The sequence below is a fragment of the Artemia sp. Qi Xiang Cuo genome, chromosome 17, assembly GCF_049724085.1.
Source record: "Artemia sp. Qi Xiang Cuo chromosome 17, ASM4972408v1, whole genome shotgun sequence".
Lineage (NCBI taxonomy): Eukaryota > Metazoa > Arthropoda > Branchiopoda > Anostraca > Artemiidae > Artemia > Artemia sp. Qi Xiang Cuo.
Window position 1 is genome coordinate 36,910,861 of NC_142810.1, and position 21,997 is coordinate 36,932,857.

Sequence of the window (21,997 nt, forward strand, 5' to 3'; positions counted from 1 at the left end):
AAACCACTGTATTTACCAACCAAGATTCAGATTTTGGTACATATCATGTCACTATTTTAATGCTGTTTATATAACCAAATGGAAAATTGTGGCACCATCTGCAAAATCACAACAGGAGTTGGTAAAACTGCTACATTTACTGACCAAGTTCAAAATTTCTGTAGATGACATATCAGTATTTTCGTGTCTTTATTGAACCAAACAAAGAACTTTAGCAGCATTAGAAAAATTGTGGCATGAAGTGCCACAATTTTAATGATTTCTTTTTTTACCTAGTGACCAAAAACCTTGGGGGGGGGGGAGGCTTCCCTCTCCTCTATACATGACAGCCCTGCAAGTCATTTATATTCTCCCTGAATTTTCTGAAATAGGCCAATATTAGTACCGTTAAAATCTTTATTTTGTACTACGGTACTTCCAAATATTATAATTGCTGTTTTGGCAATTCATCCCCCTCCCCCTACCCTTCCTGGTGGTCTTAGGTATATCCTTAATAATATGTTTATCTTTATTTGATCTTGTGATACATCCTCATTTCTTGATAAACATGTTTTTTGTGGATCCTACTCACCCACCAGTCATATAAAAGTTAGTCTAGCCTGGGTGAAAACATCAGAATTGTGAATATAAATATCATTTGTAATTATTTTAAAAAGTGGATAATAAGTGAAGGAAACATAGGATACAACAAGGATTCTAACAGTAGTTATTTTATTTTATTAGCTAGTTTCAGAAAATTCATTAGCTTCAATCACTCTTGCCAGTAAATATTTACCAAATCATATTATTGAGTTACAACTAAAGTGAATATACCACTCAATGCCCTTTTTTATGCTCTTTAAAAATATAATAATCATTTTTGTTGGAAATGAATTTTAGCCCCCACCCCTATATATACCAGGGTATATATTTGCCTATTAGGGGGGTGGGGGTAATGGTAGTCATGAGGTCCCGGAGAGGCACGTAAGTGTCCCCACCCCTCCCTCATCGGAAAAAAAATACCCGTACTGGTTATTTTTTTGGGTGGGGGCTAAAATTCATTTAAGAAAAAAATGATTATTATATTTGTCAAGAGCATAATAAAAGCATTGAGTGGTATATTCACTTTAGTTGTAACTCAATAATATGATTTGGTAAATATTACCCTCTTGCCAGCAGTATGGACAAATGTTGTGGATACTGGTCAATTATGATGGATGTCAACTACACACCCATCAGATGAATGGAACTGATGGATGTCACCAATCTCAGTCAACTGTAGACTTGAAGGCTTCAACACCAGAAGACATAACAGCATTTTGGCTGTAAGGGATGACTAGGCTACCTGATTAGAGAAGAATTTGTTTTGCAGCCTGGTAATAGTGTACTTTCAGTAAAGATTGGGTGAGCAATGTTTGACTATTAAAGCCATTGGTTCTTTATACTCTAAGCAACAAATATTGTCATTTACCTTTATATAGAAAGTACTATAAAGTTAAACAAAAGACAATATTATGTTTCCTCTAAACATGGAGAATGATATAAAGCCTCCTCTATGACTTTTTAGACATCAAATCATTATAGAAGAGCATGAATAAAGTTATACATAAAACTTTTGGCTTTCTCATTGAATATATGGTCCACTAAATGCCAGAGAGACAAAATTATATTAGCCTACCCTACTGATACATAGAGAAAACAACAAAAAGTCATACAGATGGCTTTTTATAGCCTAGGCCTACATGATTTCATATATAGAGCAGCCTAAATAAAGTCACACAGATGACTTTTTTAATATATCATTCTACTATAAAGCATTATGAATAAAGTCATACACATCACTTTTTATGTCTCCTGCTATTATAGAGCAAACATAAATAAAGTCATACAGATGGCTTTTTATCCCTCATACTATTATAGAGCACACATGAATGAAGTCCTACATATGACTTTTTATGTCTTTCTTTTATAGAGCAAACTACAATAAAGTCATACAGATGGCTTTTTATACCTCCTGCTAGTACATAGAGAAAACAACAAAAAGTCATACACATGGCTTTTTATAGCCTAGGCCTACAGGATTTCATATATAGAGCAGTCTAAATAAAGTCATACAGATGACTTTTTAATATAGGCCTATCATTCTACTATAAAGCATTATGAATAAAGTCATACACATGACTTTTTATGTCTCCTGCTATTATAGAGCAAACATAAATAAAGTCATACAGTTGACTTTTTAATATATCATTCTACTACAAAGCACAATGAATAAAGTCATACAGATGACTTTTTATGTCTCCTGCTATTATAGAGCAAACATAAATAAAGTCATACAGATGACTTTTTAATATATCATTCTACTATTAAGCATTATGAATAAAGTCAAACAGATGACTTTTTATGTATCCTGCTATTATAGAGCAAACACAAATAAAGTCATACAGATGGCTTTTTATACCTCATACTATTATAGAGCAAACATGAATAAAGTCCTACATATGACTTTTTATGTTTTTCTTTTATAGAGCAAACTTAAATAAAGTCATACAGATGACTTTTTATACCTCCTGCTATTACATAGAGAAAACAACAAAAAGTCATACAGATGGCTTTTTATAGCCTAGGCCTACAGGATTTCATATATAGAGCAGCCTAAATAAAGTCATACAGATGACTCTTTATGCCTCCTGCTAGTATAGATCAAACATAAATATAATCATACAAATGGCTTTTTATATCTCATAAAGTTATAGATAAAATATGAATTAAGTCCTACATGTGACTTGTTATGCATTTCTTTAATAGATCAAACTTAAATAAAGTCATACAGATGTCTTTTTATAGCCTATGCCTACATGATTTCATTTATAAAGCAGCCTAAATAAAGTCATACAGATAAATTTTTAATATATAATTCTACTATAAAGCATTATGAATAGTCACACACATGACTCTTTATGTCTCCTTCTACTATAGAGCAAACATAAATACAATCATACAGATGACTTTTTGTGCCTCATTCTATTATCGAGCTAACATGAATGAAGCCCTACATATGAATTTTTAAGCCTTTCTTTTATATAGCAAACTTCAATAAAGTCATACAGATGACTTTTTATACCTCCTTCTAGTACATAGAGAAAACAACAAAAACTCATACAGATGGCTTTATATAGCCTAGGCCTACATGATTTCATATATAGAGCAGCCTAAATAAAGTCATACAAGATGACTTTTTAATATATCATTTTACTATAAAGCATTATGAATAAAGTCATAGACATGACTTTTTATGTCTCCTGCTTATAGAGCAAACATAAATAAAGTCATACAGATGGCTTTTTATACCTCATACTATTATAGAGGAAACATGAATGAAGTCCTACATATGACTTTTTATGCCTTTCTTTTATAGAACAAACTTCAATAAAGTCATACAGATGACTTTTTATACCTCCTGCTAGTACACAGAGAAAACAACGAAATGTCATACAGATGGCTTTTTATAGCATAGGCCTACATGATTTCATTTATAGAGTAGCCTAATTTAAGTCATACAGATGGCTTTTTATAGCCTAGGACTACAGGATTTCATATATAGAGCAGCCTAAATAAAGTCATACAGATGACTTTTTAATATATCATTCTACTATAAAGCATTATGAATAAAGTCACGCACATGACTTTTTATGTCTCCTGCTATTATAGAGCAAACATAAATAAAGTCATACAGATGGCTTTTTATACCTCATACTATTATAGAGCAAACATGAATGAAGTCCTATATATGACTTTTTATGTCTTTCTTTTATAGAGAAAACTTCAATAAAGTCATACAGATGACTTTTTATACCTCCTGCTAGTACATAGAGAAAACAACAAAAAGTCATACAGATGGCTTTTTATAGCCTAGGCCTACAGGATTTCATATATAGAGCAGCCTAAATAAAGTCAAACACATGACTTTTTAATATATCATTTTACTATAAAGCATTATGAATAAAGTCACACACATGACTTTTTATGTCTCCTGCTTATAGAGCAAACATAAATCAAGTCATACAGATGGCTTTTTATACCTCATTCTATTATAGAGCAAACATGAATAAAGTCTTACATATGACTTTTTATGCCCTTCTTTTATAGAACTAACTTCAATAAAGTCATACAGATGACTTTTTATACCTCCTGCTAGTACACAGAGAAAACAACAAAAAGTCATACCGATGGCTTTTTATAGCATAGGCCTACATGATTTCATTTATAGAGTAGCCTAATTTAAGTCATACAGATGACTTTTTAATATATCATTCTACTATAAAGCATTATGAATAAAGTCATACAGATGATTTTTTATACCTCCTGCTATTATAGAGCAAACTTAAGTAAAGTCTTAGAGTTGACTTTTTATGCCTCACACTATTACATAACAAACATAAAGTTATAGAGATTGCTTTTTATACCTCATATCAATATTGAGCAATCATGACTAAATTCTTACAAGTGACTTTGTTGTTTTCTCTATGCTTCAGTGGGGTAATATAATTTCTTCTGTATGACAGTTTAGTGGATCATATATTAAATAAGAAACCCAAAATGTCTTTTGTATAGCTTTATTTGTACTTCTTAACAATAATTTGATGTTTAAACAGTCATATATAAGACTTTATATCATTCTCTATCATTTCTCTAGAAATAGAAATATATAATTACAAACATACAAGGTATAAAAAGTCATTTGTAAAGCATAGCATATATTAAATATGTAACCTAACCTAGGTACCTTTTTCTCCCCCTAAACCCCCAAAAACAACAGTTTAAATATTGTCAACACATTGGAAACCATGCTAAGCATTAATTACTGCATAACAGTGTCTTGAATTAACCCATACAAAATGGGTTTTCTGTTGTATCTCCACTTTGACACATATAAAAGAGTACATTTAACAAAAAAATACCAAGTTATCTGTAGGACTTTGTTCGTGTTTGCTATATAATAGTACAAGGTATAAAATGTCATCTGCATTACTTTATTCATGTTTGCTCTATAATAGTGTAAGATATAAAATGTTATCTGTATGACTTTATTCATGTTTTCTCTATAATGGTGAGATATATAAAAAGTCATCTGTATGACTTTATTTTTGCTTGCTCTAAAATAGCATGAGGTATAAAAAGTCACCTGTATGACTTTATATCATTCTACATAACAGGAGAAAGCATGATATTGTCTTCTGTTTGACTTTATACTGCATTCTATATAAGAGTAAATGACAATTTTCTATTGCTCAGATATAAAGAAAATTTTTTCTATATTGTCATATGTAGGTAACCCGTAAAGATTCAAAGGATTGTCTCTAGTCTGTAGAGTAATGTCAATCTGGAAGATGTTTCAGATGATATTCTGGTCAAAGTCTAATTTGTACACCATATCCCCTTGCCAACATCTATGTATAAAGGATGGTATTTTGAACTTTTAGAGTCAGAATATGAGAGATGTTGAAAACCATGCATGCAATTAGGCCTAGGCTAGTTGTTTGTTGCTGACTTGATTCCAAGATTGATCGATCACCCTTATTGACTGGAAAAGCAATACACATTCCAATTAGCCTATCATCCAGTCTAACTAGGCTAGACCTTTTAAAATGTAGGTGAATATAGCCAGGGATCTACTTCAAACACTTTTTTATTATTATACCAAGAGCTTGGTTATCTTTGGCTATTGGGTCAATATATACCAAATCATATTATTGAGTTTCAAATAAAGTGAATACACCATTCAATGCCTTTTTTTAGGCTTATTATGAATAAAATGAGAATTTCGATGGGAATTTAATTTCAGCCCCCCCCCCCGATAGCGGATATAACTAACCTAACCCGGAATGGACCTATATAGGGGGGGGGGGGCTGACTATAAGTGCCACTAGAGATGCTTATTATATTCGTTCTCAGCATAAAAAAAGGCATCGAATGGTGTATTCACTTTAGTCCTAACTCAATAATATGATTTGGTATATATTGACCAGCTATTGTAGCTACAATTGCCTATTAACACCAAAAGTCACAAAAATTAATTGCAATAAGCCTAGGCTACTGAATGCAGAGTAGGCTAAGTCAAGGAAATGTTAACCAAAGCATAGGCTAATCTACCTCTGGCTCAAAATCAATTTGCTCAAGATTTTTGTATATGCCCGATTCCATTTTATAGGTATGTTTGATGTCTAGATTTATCTTTTTTCTTGTTCATCTCCTGTGCTCAGTGTGGCCAGATCGTGAACAAAAAAATAAGCCGCAGCCTTTGAAAAACACGCCAAAAATAAGCCAGACAATTTTTTGCCCAAAATTTAACTTTACTTTTAATGGTGTCCAAGTTTTGACGGCCGTTTTATAGAAATATTGAAAAAAACTACGTTTTCTAAAGAGTTAAAGAGGCTGAGTTACAAGGTCGAACCTTAAAACGTACAGGGATTACGAGGCAAAGTTGGGGGGCTGCCGCCCCCAAACCCCCGCTTTCGCAGCCTTTAAATATAAAAAAAATTTCTTTAAACTGAAAGTAAGGAGCGACATTAAAACCTAAAACGAACATAAATTATTCCGTATATGAAAGGGGCTGTGCCCTCCTCAAGCCTCGCTCTTTACGCTAAAGTTTTTATTTTTTAAAAAAAATAGTTGTGAGAAAGTCAAAATTTAGCGTAAAGAGCGAGGCGTTGAGGAGGGCACGGCCCTGTTCATATACTGAATAATTTATGTTAGTTTTAATTTCGATTAACTCTTTAGAAAATGTATTTTTTTTCAAATAATTTCTGCACGTTTTTGTACAGTTTATTACTTATCAAGATAAAGTCAGAAGAGGATGAAATTTTGCAAGTTTCTTAGTTTGAGCTTGGGCTACAAAATGCGATTACCGCCGTCTCTCTGCGACCTCTGGGACCTGAAATCACTTAACATTGTGGTGGGTCGCCTCTTTATAGAGGCACAAGTGTGCCTCCTTGACTCACCACTATTCAGGTCCTTTGATCCTACTGGCATTATCCACCTTTCAGTTCGTTCCCTGGTTTGCGGAAATTCAGTTCCAGTGTAGAGATTATTTTGAGGCTGCATTTAGTAGAATTGCGATAAACCGCTACCCCATGTGGACCTCTAGAGACTTAACAGAAATTCCCGCGCGCTATGTTCAGAAAATGCTCGACCGTGCTTACTTTCCTGTCCAACAGTTCGGGGAAAATTATTGACGAGGACGCCCACCGGTTTGATTTCTCCTGTGTTAGCTCGAGCACTGTCCGTGTGTGCGCCGCAATTTCTGTATCCCATAATTTCACGGAATCGGAACTCTGATTACTATTATGATACTCTGTGACCCAAGGCGTTTTAATGTCAACATTTTGATTCAGTCAGAGGTTCTTTTCGGCGCAATAGAGTTATAGCCAGAACAAATTCTTAAAATTGTGTCCCAGCCCTTATGTATTGGTTGGACATAATGGTGCATTACTTAATAACGACCTTAGCCCGCAGACAAAAACAAAAAAGATCATTATTTCATTGGTTTATTATCACATAGATACACAAACGAAAATCAGATCATTGGATATTATCACATATAGATTCATAAAATTATGGAAATCACTTTTTGTAAAGTCAAAGCTTTGGATTAAATTCCTTTTCCCAATACTAAATGCGATGCTAAAACGCCCTTAAAGGGCTACGAAAGGTACACAAGGAACACAATCGTAGTTTTGTCTTTATCACAAGTCCATTCCAGGGTCATAATTGGCTATCACGAACCACAATACGTCCCTGGAACCAAAAACAAATAAGACTGAGTAGATTCTCCGTCTTTGGTCCATGAACTGACTATTGGATAACCCGTAAACTCTGAGCGGAGGTGGAGCCAACTTGAGAACTGGCTGAGCACTGAGTTGACGGCCGTCTACTTTCCCTCATCGCCGCCGCGCATTTGCGGGGAAAAGAACGTAGTAGGCCTCCAGGCGTGAATGATAAGTGTAATCAAACACTTTCACTTGTTCTCACTCAATTTTTCTTCTCCGGGGCTGTACTGCGAAGAGCTAGTTGTTGAGGTAACGAATTGTAATGTTCCGCGCCAGCTCCACCTCCGCTCAAATTCGCCAGGTATCAGCCGTATTTTATTTGACTCCGCATGGTTGTAGTATCGAGATAGGGAGACGAAGGTTCTTAGTCTTTATTTGTTCTTGCTAGGACGGATCTCCAGGTTCCTGTTTGATGAGCCACATTTTAACAAAGTCCGAACATTCCACCACTTTAAACATGGAAGGGAAGTATCGTGGGCCAGATTGGGAATGACACGCGTTATAAATTTCGATACTTTTACGTAAGACAAACTAAGAATTGAATTTTGTTGCTGTGCTGAGAGAGCCAACTCACTCATCGATTTCAGAAGTTTATAACTTATCATAATTATATTGATCTTTAGCGCAAGATAGTTGTCCGAACTCTGGCTGCCAGTCATTGAGTGAGGGCGTACCTTTTAAAGCAATTTATGACGGGAAAACTAAAAAAAAAGTGGTAGGTTGGAAAAAAAAATGCTCCAGGGTGAAATTTTCGGTGATTAAGAATATCCGTCTTTCATAGCCCTTTAAGATTGACCAACTGCCTCTAAGATGTTACTGAGTTCATCTTCTTCCCTGTCAGCGTCAGGCGCATCAGCTCTGCCACATCATCCACTGTCAGACGCATTTTCAGCTCCATTTTTTGAATATATGGAACTGTTGAACGAAGTCATTTTGGCCGATGGTACGAATGACGAACAGCAGTGGCCACTGACAGACATCCACAGTCGAAAAATCAAAATTGTGTTTAGGATTGGTAAAAGCATTCTATTCCGAAGCTTTGACTTTACACAGTTCATCATAGAAAACGCTCTCTCAACGACTGCGTTGTTGATAGGCAAACTCAGCAACGACAATGCCCACTTTGCCAAATCCTGAAAGACTGGCTCTCCAATAGGGTCACAAAACTGAAGCACGTGGACCCAGAACTCAGAGGAGTCTTTTAGAAGTTCTCCGCCACAATGTTCATTCCAGTCAACCTCGAGCAGGCGTCTCCACTAGTTTTCCTTGTCTCCAAATTCTGTCACTGGAATCACACTAAGAGGCAGGTCGGCGAATCTGGGTCTAGTCTGAGATAAACATATTGTCGGAGAGAGAATTCTCAATTTCAGAAGGGAATCAATGGCAAGAGGTAAACGTTTCAGAACTGACCTTGCAGCCGTCTTGAGAAAGCCGTGAGAGCGAAGCTTTATTTCCTCTTTCTTCTCGCTTGGAAGATCAGCTTCGCTGAGTTCAGAAAGAAACAAATGCCCAAAGTCTACCTGGTCGACAGGAAGGTAGTAAATTAGAAACTCAAGGTTGACGTTAAGGGACACTGCAGACGGTCGAAGGATCCTGTGCAGGATGCACATGACCAAATCTTTCAGCTCTTGAAGCAGACGAAATTGGTCTGCATTCAAATGTTGAAATAGTATGTTCACCCTCTGAAAGTCGGCCAATAGCGGTTTCAGAAAGACAATGTATAGATGGTTGCGCTTATCACTGTACATTTCGTGCGAAGTTCTTGCAGTATAGCACCGCTCTTTTTCCTTGGCAATGCGGAAATGTGTTGTCAGTTCGAGGTAGTGCTCACCAACTATACACACTGCGGTGTATCGCGACAACCAGCGTGTACTTGAAGGGGCCACAATTTTAAAGGGCGAATTTCCATGATTTATCAGCCTATATATCTGGCCGTACGCTTCCCTTCGCAACGGGCTTACGCTAAACCACTTGTACATTTCCGAGAGGATACATTCTAGTTTGCTCGGCAACTCTTCCACCGCCTCAGAGGCGCACAAGTGCAGAGAGTGGCAAAAACATTTGACAAGTTGAAGGTGAGGTAACCCATCTGCTTTCAGCAATGTAAATAGAGAGTGATTTGCGCCACACATGTTATTTGCCCCATCAGTACCAATACCAATCAGGTTTTTGGGAGGTACTTTGCACTCTGCAAGAAATTTTGTGAGCTCTGCGTGGAGTATAATAGCTGTAGTTGATGGCACTTCAACCATTCCTAACGCAGTACACACTATCTTTTTCAACTTTGGGCTGTAATATCGAATGCAAATACATATGAACTTCATTGTAGAGACATCAGTTGACTCATCCAGTATTAGAGAGTCCTTACCATCTCCAATATCAGCCACTATCTCCTTCAGGGTTTCAGGTCCAAGCACATTCTTAATGAGAGCGGAACATTTAGTTTTTTTTAGCCTCGCCGATTCACCAATAAGCCCAGGAAATAAGTCTTTGATGATAGTAGAAAGTTGGTCGATTGTTCTCACCGATGAGTGACAGGCTACATGAGCAGCCAAGACCAGCTCCGCTTTCCGCGAAGCCAAGATCGTTGACGTGACTCCTAGAAAATTAGCATTACTTATTCGTGATTATTTCGGCTTTGTATCAGACCCGATTATTTCGGCTATGTTTCATAACTTTACTCGGAAAGGGCATGTGGTTGGGGGGGGGGCAACACGGCCGGCTGGAGTGGACCCAGGAAGGAAAATTCAAAGGCGGATGAAATGCTGCAGGCGCTTAGGACATGACTTACAAAACGCAGCCCTCCCCACTTCTCTGGGACCAAAGATCGATTAACACTGTTGTGGCTTGCCTCTTTACAGAAGCACAAGTGTGCTTCCTTGGTTGATTTTAATGGCTGGTCCCCGAACTCCGATTGGGTCCCCCATACGCAAAATAACGGGTCACTGGCTATTAATCATTATCAAAGTCTGTTGAGACCTAATGGTAGATACTCTTGGTTGAATGACGTATTTGAAGGACTCTCTAAAAATACACACAGAACTCGAGATGGGGTTAAGACTTCCCAAAAAAACACACACTGCACATTGGGCCTTATTGCTATTATTTGAAAAAAATACGTTTTGTAAAGAGTTAAAGAGGCTGAGTCAAAAGTTCGAACCTTAAAACGTACAGGGATTAGGAGATACAGTTGGGGGCTGCCGCCTCCCAACCCCCGCTTTCGCAGCCTTTAAATAAAAAAAGTTTTTTAAACTGAAAGTAAGGAGCGACATTAAAACTTAAAACGAACAGAAATTATTCCGTATATGAAAGGGCTGTACCCTCCTCAACGCCTCGCTCTTTACGCTAAAGTTTGAGTTTCTCACAACTCTTTTTTTAAACAATAAAAACTTTAGCGTAAAGAGCGAGGCGTTGAGGAGGGCACAGCCCCTTTCATATACGGAATAATTTCTGTTCGTTTTAAGTTTTAATGTCGCTCCTTACTTTCAGTTTAAAAAGCTTTTTTTTTATTTAAAGGCTGCGAAAGCGGGGGGTTTTTGAGGGGGGAGGCCCCCCCACAGCATCTCCAAATACCAGTAAGGTTTAATGGTCGAAATTTTGACTCAGCCTCTTTAACTCTTTAGAAAACGTAGTTTTTTTCAAATAATTTCTGCATATTTTTGTACAGTTTATTACTTATTATTGCTTGACTAACTGTTAGCTGATCGTGTCAGGAGTTAAAGTTGGGGGGCTGCCACCCCCCCAACCCCCGGCTCGTTAAGATTAATGAGGCACACTTGTGCCTCTTTAAAGAGTTCTTCTGGAGACGCCTGTTGAGCCGAAGGATTTAATAGATTGGATTTAAAATAGAAACTGAGTTTCTTTTTTAAACTTTAAATTCAATATGTAAAAAAATTTCTCTGACGGGGAAACGAACCCGGGTCTTCCGCCTGACAGTCAGGAGTAGTGGCCACTGTACCAAAGACACGTTACATTATTTTTATTCTGTGCGATGTATTTTTGACGTAAGGAAATCTCCACAAAACTTGATATTTGGTTTTTGGAAAACAGGGAAGGAGTGATCAGATTGAGCCGAATTTTCGAGAAAAAGCTTCCAGGCCCCAGGAAAGCTTGTCCTCTAAATTTCAGCCCGATTAGACAACGTTAAAGGGAGGCTGTGGTGGGAAAATTTAACGTGGGCTCTTAAAGGAAAACGAGGTTTTTCGTAAATGTAAATTCGGGGGATAATTTTTTCGGTCTGAAAATATCAAAAGGCCCTAACAGGTCAAATTCCGCTTCGAATGAGTCCTCATTCACCCGGATTTGTTGCCAACTGTGGCCTGTAGGTGTGGCTAATAAAAAAAGAGAAATGAACTTTAAGTGGCTATATTTGGTTTTTGGAAAACAGGGCAGGAGGGAGCGGATTTATCTGAAATTTCGAGGATAAGCTCCTGGGCCCTAGGAAAGCTAAACCTTTATATTTTAACCTATATTTTGAACGGTGCCCAATCGGACAACGTTAAAGGGGGGCTGTGGTCAGATGGTCAAAACTTCCAGCCCACTTTTACCCATGAAGATAAATTCAGAGGGGGGTAAAATTGTGCACGGTTCTTAGTTGGAGCTTTGGCTACAAAATGCAATCACCGCTGTCTCTCTCCGACCGCTAGGACCGGAAATCGCTTTACATTGTGGTGGGTCGCCTCTTTATAGAGGCACAAATGTGCCTCCTTGACGAAGTTTCGGAGGAATGCTACAAAGAGCACTCTTTCTGGTAGGTGTCTTGATGACAAGAACGTAGCGACCCCCCTATTGTTAAGCCATGCTCAAAAGAAAAGTACTCGCCACATTCAGTGACTGGTTTCTGTATTTTCAGACTTGCTGCCTTCTTCTCATGCGTTTTTGATTTCATGTGCTGCTCAATATCCTGTTTGTGAGCACTAAGCTCTGTACCATTGCAGATTTTACACGATGCTTTTGTGTCATCACCTTGAACACGCTGAAGCCAGCCTTGGAATTTCGTATCTTTCTCCCACACAGACTGATATAGTCTTTCATAGCTCTTTTTCACAACTTTTATCATACTGGCTCTTGGTGTAACATTTCTTCCTTCTTCAGGTTCCTTGCTGCTTCCTTCATTTTGGCTTCTGGACACCATTTCTCCTGTTTCACTTTCAACACAATTTTGATTGTTTGTTTCAGTCTTTTTGTTAGGGTTCTGCATATTACTAGTAATTTTGGACGGGGCAGGCTTAACTACGTTAGTAGACCCTGAGGTAGCAATCTGGTTGGCTGAGGTAACAATCTGCTTGGCAGTAGATGCTTGAGGTATACGAAGTTTAGAAAGGGAGGTTTGAACCACCCTTTCTGGGATTAGGACAGGCTTAAGTACTTTAGTAGATACTGAGGTAACAATCTGCTTGGCAGTAGATGCTTGAGGTACACCAAGTTTAAAAAGAGAGGTTTTAACTACCCTTTCTGGGACTAGTTTTGGTGTCGGACTGCCAGTATCGGAGTGACTGTTCACCACTTCGGAGGTAGAGCCCGCTACGTCTGGTTCCACCAGTTCTTGGACTAATTTTGATTCTTTTAACAGCTCTGCCACTGTCTTAGACTTTGGTAGAACAGCTCGTTTTTGCCTGTAGTGGCTGGTGGCACTGCTATCACTGTCCATGCTGTCAGTCTCAGAGTCACTGTCATCTGACTCATCAGGTGCCACTGAATCTTGGGCTGATGAATCATTACACAAATTTGCCACTATTTTAACTTTTGATGGAACAACTCGTCTGTATTTGGTAATGGCACTGCTATCTCTCGTCCCTATACTAATTTCAGGTGCTGATTTGTCTATTAAAGCTCGTTTTGGCTCGGATCCACCACCATCAGCACCATCTGTTCCAGCACTATCAAGTTCAGTTGAGTTGGAAGGCCTAGTAACAGTGAAAAAATATGCAATTTTTTTCTGCCCGTTTCCATCATATCCAGTTCAACATTTCATTTTTATTTTCGCTAGGGATGAATGACATTCAATCTGAAAAGAGTATAGAAAAATAAACCGAATCTGTTAGTTCCTCTTGGAGTAAAAATTGACAATAAGGTCCAAGCTAAGCTTGTGCTTGTAACAATATTTGAATAATATATCCCGCCTATTCTGACGACTTCTAATTACTAAAAGATGATTTTTTAAACATCTTGCAACACAGCTGGGTTATAGATTTACATTGCAATACTGACTTAAAGAAGTTTAATTTTTGATTTAAGAAGTTTAATTTCAGAAAAAACTCAGCCCTGGGTCAAATTTCACATTCAGGTCATCTTGCATGGAGGCTCTTGACTCGCGAAATGTCATAACTTAAATACCTTTCTCCAGGGGTTTTGAGGGGTCAAGTTACACTTGTATTTGTGTTTTTCCGACTGATTAAATCTTTTAAAAATTAATATTTTCATGGTTAAGTTTTATTATAAGCCCACCCAGCATGAGCAGTCTGGAGGAGAGTATGGAGGAGTTGAATTCAAATTTAATTGGAAATCAATCACCCCAGGGTCAAACTAGAATTCTTCCCCTCAAAATAGGAACAAATTGAATCCCAAACTGCAATCCATGATTTCAAACAGCTCTTAAAAAGGGAATTTAATGGATATGCCCCATTATATGTTGATCGATCTTTAAGTGAAGAGGGATGCGGAAGTGGATGCTTTTTAAAAGAGCTCAGCCTATGTATAGTGAAAAAACACAAGGCAGGGACCAGCACATTAACAGCTGAAGTAGCTGCAATCAATTTGTGCTTAGAGACCCTAATTAAACTGAAACAGAGCAATAAACATATAGTAGTATTCTCTGACTCCAAATCTGCTGTCTATATCCTATGAAACACTACTTTTGAAACACTGGGCATAGGCCTACATCAAACCAAAGAAAACCTAAGCAGCCTTGGAAGATTAGGCTTTGTTACTAAATTTCAATATATACATAGTCATCTAGGTAAAGAAGGAAATGAAAAAGCAGACAAGATAGCAAAGCAAGAAGCAAAAAGCCAAATGGAAACAGTGAAATCTCTAACTATAAGGGATACGACTAGATTATGACTAAAAACATTGCTTGAATTAAATCCGCCAAATTTATCACCCTTTCAAACCAGTATCCACTCAGTCTGGTTCAACTGCCTGTGTTCAAATATAGCTAACTTCAACCACCATTCTCCTTCATACAAAATACAGCAGCCAAATGGAGACGTTGCCAATAGCCCATTTTGCAGGTACTGTAAAAACACAGAAGAAACCCCTAAGCATATGCTATTGAATTGTAAAATACTGGAAAGAAAACTGTCAATAGATCTAAATCTACAACACCATATATAGGCTAGTAGGTCAAAATACGCTGACTATATTGAATTAGATAAACCCTACTATGATGTTACCTCACATTATTAGCTAATAGCTGATTTACATCTTTCCATATTCATCCACATTTTGAATATTAATAAGCAGTGTTTACAACAAGGCAGTTTACTATAACAGTAACATATTTTTTACAACAAGAGAAACTTTGTAGTAAGGGATTATCTCATTCAGTAAAAATTGAATTCTCCCAAGAAGAAGTGTATGAACTTATCATGAGAAAAGAAGAACAAATTAACGATTTGGATATATTGTCAACCCAGCCCAGAGAGAAGAGGGGTCAATGATCTGATTTTCAGGACACTTGCATTGATTGTCTACAGTTGATTGATTAAATTTAATATAACAATGAACCTTGTTTATTTCAAAATCTGAAAGGTTTTCTTCTAAATAACAAAACAATAGGATGACTTCCATAGTTGCTGTCTGTTAAAGGTAATGTCTCATGTTTAATTATCAATGTTGTGGTCAAGATTTGTAGACTCTTGGCCAAGATTGATAGTTCTGAAAATTAGTAGTGGTCAAGATTAAAGCCTCAGCTGCATGGTAAAGGACATACTGCATTCTAATCAGAGATACAGCTCAGATTAGGCACTGGCTAATCACTAGGAGTCTTACCCTATAGGCCTAGGCTACAGCAACATTAACAAAGAAATCAGACATCAAAGCAAGGGTAACTCATCTACTTATCCTGCTCCTGTATTTATATATCTCTTTCTGATATTTTCATTAGTATTATATGGTACTTTATTACATATTAGCTATTAGCCTATATTATATATAACAAATTTCTCTAGTATTTAACTATAGGCTTATACATTGGGAAAAATGAATAAAAGTGAGTCTGAAACAAGATTGATTGCTTCAGGTTTGCTTATGTCACAAGCTGATGCTCATCACTGCTAAAAATGGGGGTGCAAACCAGTCATGTACACCAGCTATTTTTCTGTGGCATATACCCGATTTGCTGGTAGCTAATGCATTGAGGTACACACCTCAATGCATTGGGTACCCCCCATACCAGTTAGGGATTAATTGTTTTATGTACAACCATCAACATATAATGTACTCCTTCACCACTGTAGTAGTATACCACAAGATCTGTACCTCAGAATTTGATACCTACATCTAACCAAGTGTACTACTCCATATAGAGCATAGCAGGACCTACTCCATATATGGCATAGTAGGACCTATGCCATGTTTAATGTAGTACTGATTGTGGAGTGTAGCACTCAAATTCTTAGGTACAGATCCTGTGGTGTACTACTGCAGGGGTGAAGTAGTACATTATGTTGATGGTAGTACATAAAACAATTAATATCCCCAACTGCCCCATAACAATTTTCACTTGTGCATGTATTCTGAGAAAACCAATGGCCAATGTGCTTCTTCCTTTGAGCATATTTAAACTGACGTGATGCAAAGAAAACCTCAAATATAAATAGGCTAAATGTATTTTCTCAGAATAGACCTAGACAAAAAGTGAAAACGGGTATGGGGGTCTCCAATATATTGAGGGCAGTACCCAATGCATTGGGGTGTGGACCCAGTCGGCTAGGCTGTGTACCCAATCTGTTTGTACAGAGATACAAACCACAGAAAATAGCTAGAGTGTGCATGACGACAGCATGACGACTCCTGGACAACTCACATGAACTAAACAGTTAAACAGGATCTGTAGATGTTACAGACATGTCTGTTATGAGTTTGATTCCTGGCGTTATTCTATACTATACTGATAAGTAACAGCTAATATACTGTACCTTCAGCTGTAGTTCAACCCCATGACTTAATGGCTAATACTTTTTATGCTGTTGTTACGAAGCCACGTGTCTCTTAGGATTTGAAAACTTCACCGCAGTGCCGCGGTTAGAGTCGTATTTTGACCAGAGAGTTAAAACTTGATTTTGACCTTTCGTGAGCATTCGTTCGTTCGTCCGTTCGAAAATCGGATGAATTGCCAAAAAATATAAATTCTTCCCGAAAAAGTAAATCACGCCAAGAAATAAGCCAGCTCAAAATAAAAATAGCCAAGTTTTAAGCCACAAGCCAGTTCCAAAAATTTTCACGCCAGTCGCCAACAAAATAAGCCAGTTTGGCGTAAAATAAGCCAATCTGGCCACACTGCCTGTGCTCTGCGTGCAGGAATAGTCGGCTAGGCCGTTGGCTGATAGTGAGATTTTGTGGTGTTTGAAGCACTTTAACAGTTTACAATGCAAAGTATGCTGTGCAGACGTCAGCATATTACATTCAAATAGGCAGTGGTCAATTGTTTCATTATTCATAATACAATACCTGCAAAGAGGGGACAGGGGAACTGAACCACTTGAATTAGGAAACTGATACGAGAATGCAAGAATGTTTAGTCCATTTGTTCCAGAATGAATTCTATGATAAATTTTAGAAAAAGTACTTATTGGGAAAGGGGGAAAGAGTAGGATTTTTCTTATTAAACATAATTTCGGATAGTCTCCATCGGTAAATATCTCTAATGGGGATTGGTCTCCCACTTGACTGGTCAATATTTATAGCATTTTTTGCTATTTTATCAACCTGATGGTTACCAATTATACCAGAGTGGCTAGTAATATACTGAAGATAAGTTCTTATTCCACTTGAAGCAAGATAATCAATAATACTAAGACAATGATAAGTGTCAATATCCAGCTTATACTGAGGAGCTGAAGACAGCAACTCAAGGCTTGATAAAGAGTCAGAATAAACTATAATATTATTTGAGTTAGCAATCGAGGGTTTATTTTCCATAAGGTGTTTTAATGCCATGATTATGGCATTTAACTCTGCAGGCATTATAGATAATTATTATACAATCTCTCACTCATTGCAATTTTCAGGTGAGGAAGGAAGGCACTACTTGCTACCTTCTCATTAATTTCTGACCCATCAACAAATATTTGGAAACGGTTTTTATAAGTGATTGTATTAAGTTCAGCAAATTTTTTTCTGGACAAAAGCGATGGGGGTTAAATCTTTAGTCCACTTTGAGAAATCAGTATTTATTATGGGGATTGACCAATTCCATGGAGGGGATTGGGGGAAAGTAGGTGCAATAGACTTTGCGGGTACAGGGAACTTCTTCTGAATATTGGCATACTCATCTGCAATACCTCTATATATGGCTGGATTTCTTAACCAATTATGTAGGGTGTGTGAGCTATTTGATTCAATTTTTGTAACATGTTGTATCAAGAGAGAGCTACTTCTCTCCCTTATTGTTGTTAATCCATTCTCCATAAGCAGAAACTTGGTGCTTGTGGGTTTCCTAAGACCAAATATGAGACGAATTATATCGTTTTGTATTGTTTCAATTTTTTGCATCTAGGTCTTCGCACATGCAACATAGACGATGAGCTCATAGTCAATATGGGGTCTTATATGTGATATATAAAATTGGAGTAAGGTTTTCTCCTTACAGCACCAGGGTGTAGAAGGAAGTCTTTTTAGTATAATTCTTTTTCTATAGCCAACTTATGGCATACTCCTCAAGAAAATCAAGCTCAGTCGCTTTCAACTTTGGTTGGGTTAGTTTGGCACAAACATGCCCAATCTGGTCACGCACTTCGACAATCAGCGAAAATAACTATTTTTTCCTGGATTTACACTTACTCGTATTTGGAAACACTGTTCTCAACAGAGGTAGGCGAAGATTCCAACCAAAGACGGAACTGAAAGCTCACATCTCTATCAGAAAGAATCACCAAGCCAACAAGCCTCCTTGCCTAGTGAGATGAGGTCGGCCTGGCACCCCCTCCCAACAAGAAACAAACCAGAAACACTATCAGGAATTAATCCCTTAACTGAGAAACTGGATGCACAGCCAAACATGCAAACCCCAAATATATGCTTATTCATTCTAAACTGCAATGCAGTTCAGGCCATGAATATACAACAACAACAGAAAACAAAAATCATTGCTGAATTGGCAAAAATCTATATCCCTAATCATATGCTCATTCAAGCAAAAAAAGATCTTGCTCTACTATTAACAAAGCTGAACATTGATACACAGTCATATGCAAAATAAAACAACAACACAACACATGTCAATACTACAGTGGAACGTAAGATCACTTACAGAAAATAAATTAAATGAACTAATATCTTTTATGAATAATAATTCCATCAATATTGCTTGCCCTCAGGAAATTCCTTTAATCCAGAATAAACAAATCAAGTCTCTAGGTTACATTATCCTGAGAAAAGATAGTTAAGCAGAGAGAAAAGGATACGGTGTTGACATGTTAATTAAAACCAAAACACTATTCTTCTACTTTAACTTTCCTATCACTTTCGAGTGTTTTGTAACGGTTGGGGTCAGTGCTTGGCTCAATAATACAAAAACTTTCACAATAAGCTTCTATTGCGTTGCAGACTAAATCACGGTTGACACCTATATCTTCAACTATATGGATAATCATAATATGTTGAAAAATATCATTATTTGTGGAGACTTTAATGCCCACAGCCTTTTGTTGGGGAATAAACCAGCAAATAAAGCTGGTAAATTCATTGAGCATATGACTTCAAATAGTAATGAATTAGCTGTTGCTACCCCTCCAAACCTACTTCCCTGGCAACGTATCTCCATAATTATCAGTTAGTAAATTTTCTTCAAGAGACCAGAAGCATATCGGATTTTTCGTCTACTTCCTTCAAAACAAAACATAAAATTCCATTTGGGTTTTAACTTATATTAATAAAAAAAAGTAGTTTTTTCAACTTAAAGTAAGGAGAAACATTAAAACTTAAAACGAACAGGAATTATTCCATACATGAAAGGGTTGTCCCCCTTTACAAGACCTTGCTTTTCACGCTTAAGATTTTTAGCACTTTTAAAAAAGCCTATTATTCTAATTTAACGGTCCTTGTGTTTTAAAAGTCGGTCGTAAGAAATTTGTACAAACAGTCAAACTTCAGCGTTAAACCCATTAAAGGGGCAACCCATTAATATACGGAATAATTTCTGTTCGTTTTGAGTTTTAATGTAGCTCCTTGCTTTTTAGTTGAAAAAACTTGTTACTTTACTTCATTGATTAAAAAAAATTTCTGAAAAATAAGTTTTTCAAAGAAAAGTAAAGGCCATTTTAAACTTAAGCTCAGCAAATAAAAATATCTGTTAAAATTCAAACTCTAAACGACCAGAAATTACTATTAAAGAATAAATGAAACCCAAAACGAACAGAAATTAAATAAGCAATCATAGCAAAAAACATACAACAAGTAATAATATAAATGAATAAATAGATCTTTAAAGCAAGTAATTCTTAGATAGAATATAAACATCAAGCTTAAAACGAAAAAAAATATTTTGCTATTGAAGTATAAATGAAACTTAAAACGAACAGAAATTAAATAAACAATCAATGCAACAAACATATAATAGAATACAATAGATATTAATGAAAAAAGAGTGAAGCTTAAATTGAGTACGCAAATAAAGCTTGAAACGAACAAAAATCACTACAAACAAGAGTTTGGCTATCGCCTCCTTCTCTCACTGCAAAAGTCTAAAACCTACTATAATTCGTTTCCAGTGTCATTGGCGCTTTACTGAAAACTATATGCGTCTTGAACAATCTTGGAAAGTATAAACAACATCAAATTGAATATTTGATGTATAATAATATTAATTGTTGAAAGATCCATCAGTTCAAGAATTTATTTCACTTTAATTGTATTTTTATTTTCAATGCTGTAAGAACTGGAAAAGAAAATATTTTTAATATAATTCGTTTCCAGTTAAGCGCCAATGACGCAGTAGGCTTTTGGTTTTTATTTACAGTTAAGGAAGGTGGCAGTATCCAAACTCTTGTTTGTAATGAAGATATATTTGTCTTGAACAACTTTAGAAAGAGCTAATAAATCAAACTGAATATTTGATGTGTAACGGTATCAATTCCTGGAAGCACATCGGTTCAAAATTTTACTACAATTTTAATGTTTAATACGGTTCCTATATGGGTCTGACAACATCAAACTGAATTTGGACACCGGAGGGATGTGGGGGTTGCTCCGCTCCCTCCATGCGTTGGCCCGGAATTGCAGTACCTCCGGGATCAGCGCACGCCTTTCGAGCGGAGATCAAAGTCCATGAAACCAAATCAATTATGGAAATAATGCGGTTTTCAAATTCAAAGGAACCCCCCCCCCCTTATAATTTCCTAGTCCTTGAATATATTGAAAATCATATTTTTTTTCATCTGAAAAAAGGAGAAAAATTGTATAGAACTTACAAAAGTTGATGATGAAAAAGCCAATGACCAGTCACCAAAATCAAATTAAAGTGTCCAAGCTAAATTTAAGTCCCTCTGCATCTTTTTTGAAAATAGTCCATAACTATTAACTTCTGAAATTTAAATTGAACCAAGATTCGAGTAGAATTGCTGAAGCGATTGTTTTGGCCTCAGACGGCTTGGTTTTGAGGTGAGTTGTTAGTAGTAGTAGTAATTTCTAAAGCCCCCTTTGTTTACTGACGAGAAAATAATTGCCACAAAAATCTGTACTGCGACATTATTAAGTTTTCTCTGATTATGGACACTAAAGCTGGAGTTTTAATCATCTAACCAAAACACACAGCATCAAAATAATGACTTTAACAGGTAAATGATCAATTACTTTGATTTTAAATCATTACTATAACCAATTGCTGTTACTCTGGTACGTAAGGCTTTAAAATCAATAAGTTTAACGAGGCTTACAGATTACCATATAATTCAAACCGAAGTTCAAGGTTTGATAGGCCAGAAGTTCTGGCTGGCAGGTTAGGACACCGTCCAATAAAACTGGAGAAG

At 36.7% G+C, this 21,997-nt stretch overlaps 1 protein-coding gene and 2 pseudogenes across 1 annotated transcript in view; 1 reads left to right on the top strand and 2 right to left on the bottom strand.

Annotated features, from left to right (window-relative positions):
* The window catches only part of LOC148942152 (uncharacterized), a 146,309-nt gene extending 140,077 nt beyond the window's left edge, over positions 1 to 6,232 (bottom strand). The window contains exon 1 of the mRNA XM_089103692.1: positions 6,133 to 6,232. Within this exon, the coding sequence (XP_088959818.1) occupies positions 6,133 to 6,183 (51 nt within the window). The 5' untranslated portion in view covers positions 6,184 to 6,232. The remainder of the gene's footprint in view (positions 1 to 6,132) is intronic.
* Positions 6,233 to 8,643: 2,411 nt separating this feature from the next.
* LOC148942153 (uncharacterized) lies at positions 8,644 to 9,940 on the bottom strand (annotated as a pseudogene).
* An 11,157-nt stretch (positions 9,941 to 21,097) lies between these two features.
* Positions 21,098 to 21,276, top strand: LOC148942154 (U2 spliceosomal RNA; annotated as a pseudogene).
* Positions 21,277 to 21,997: the final 721 nt, after the last annotated feature.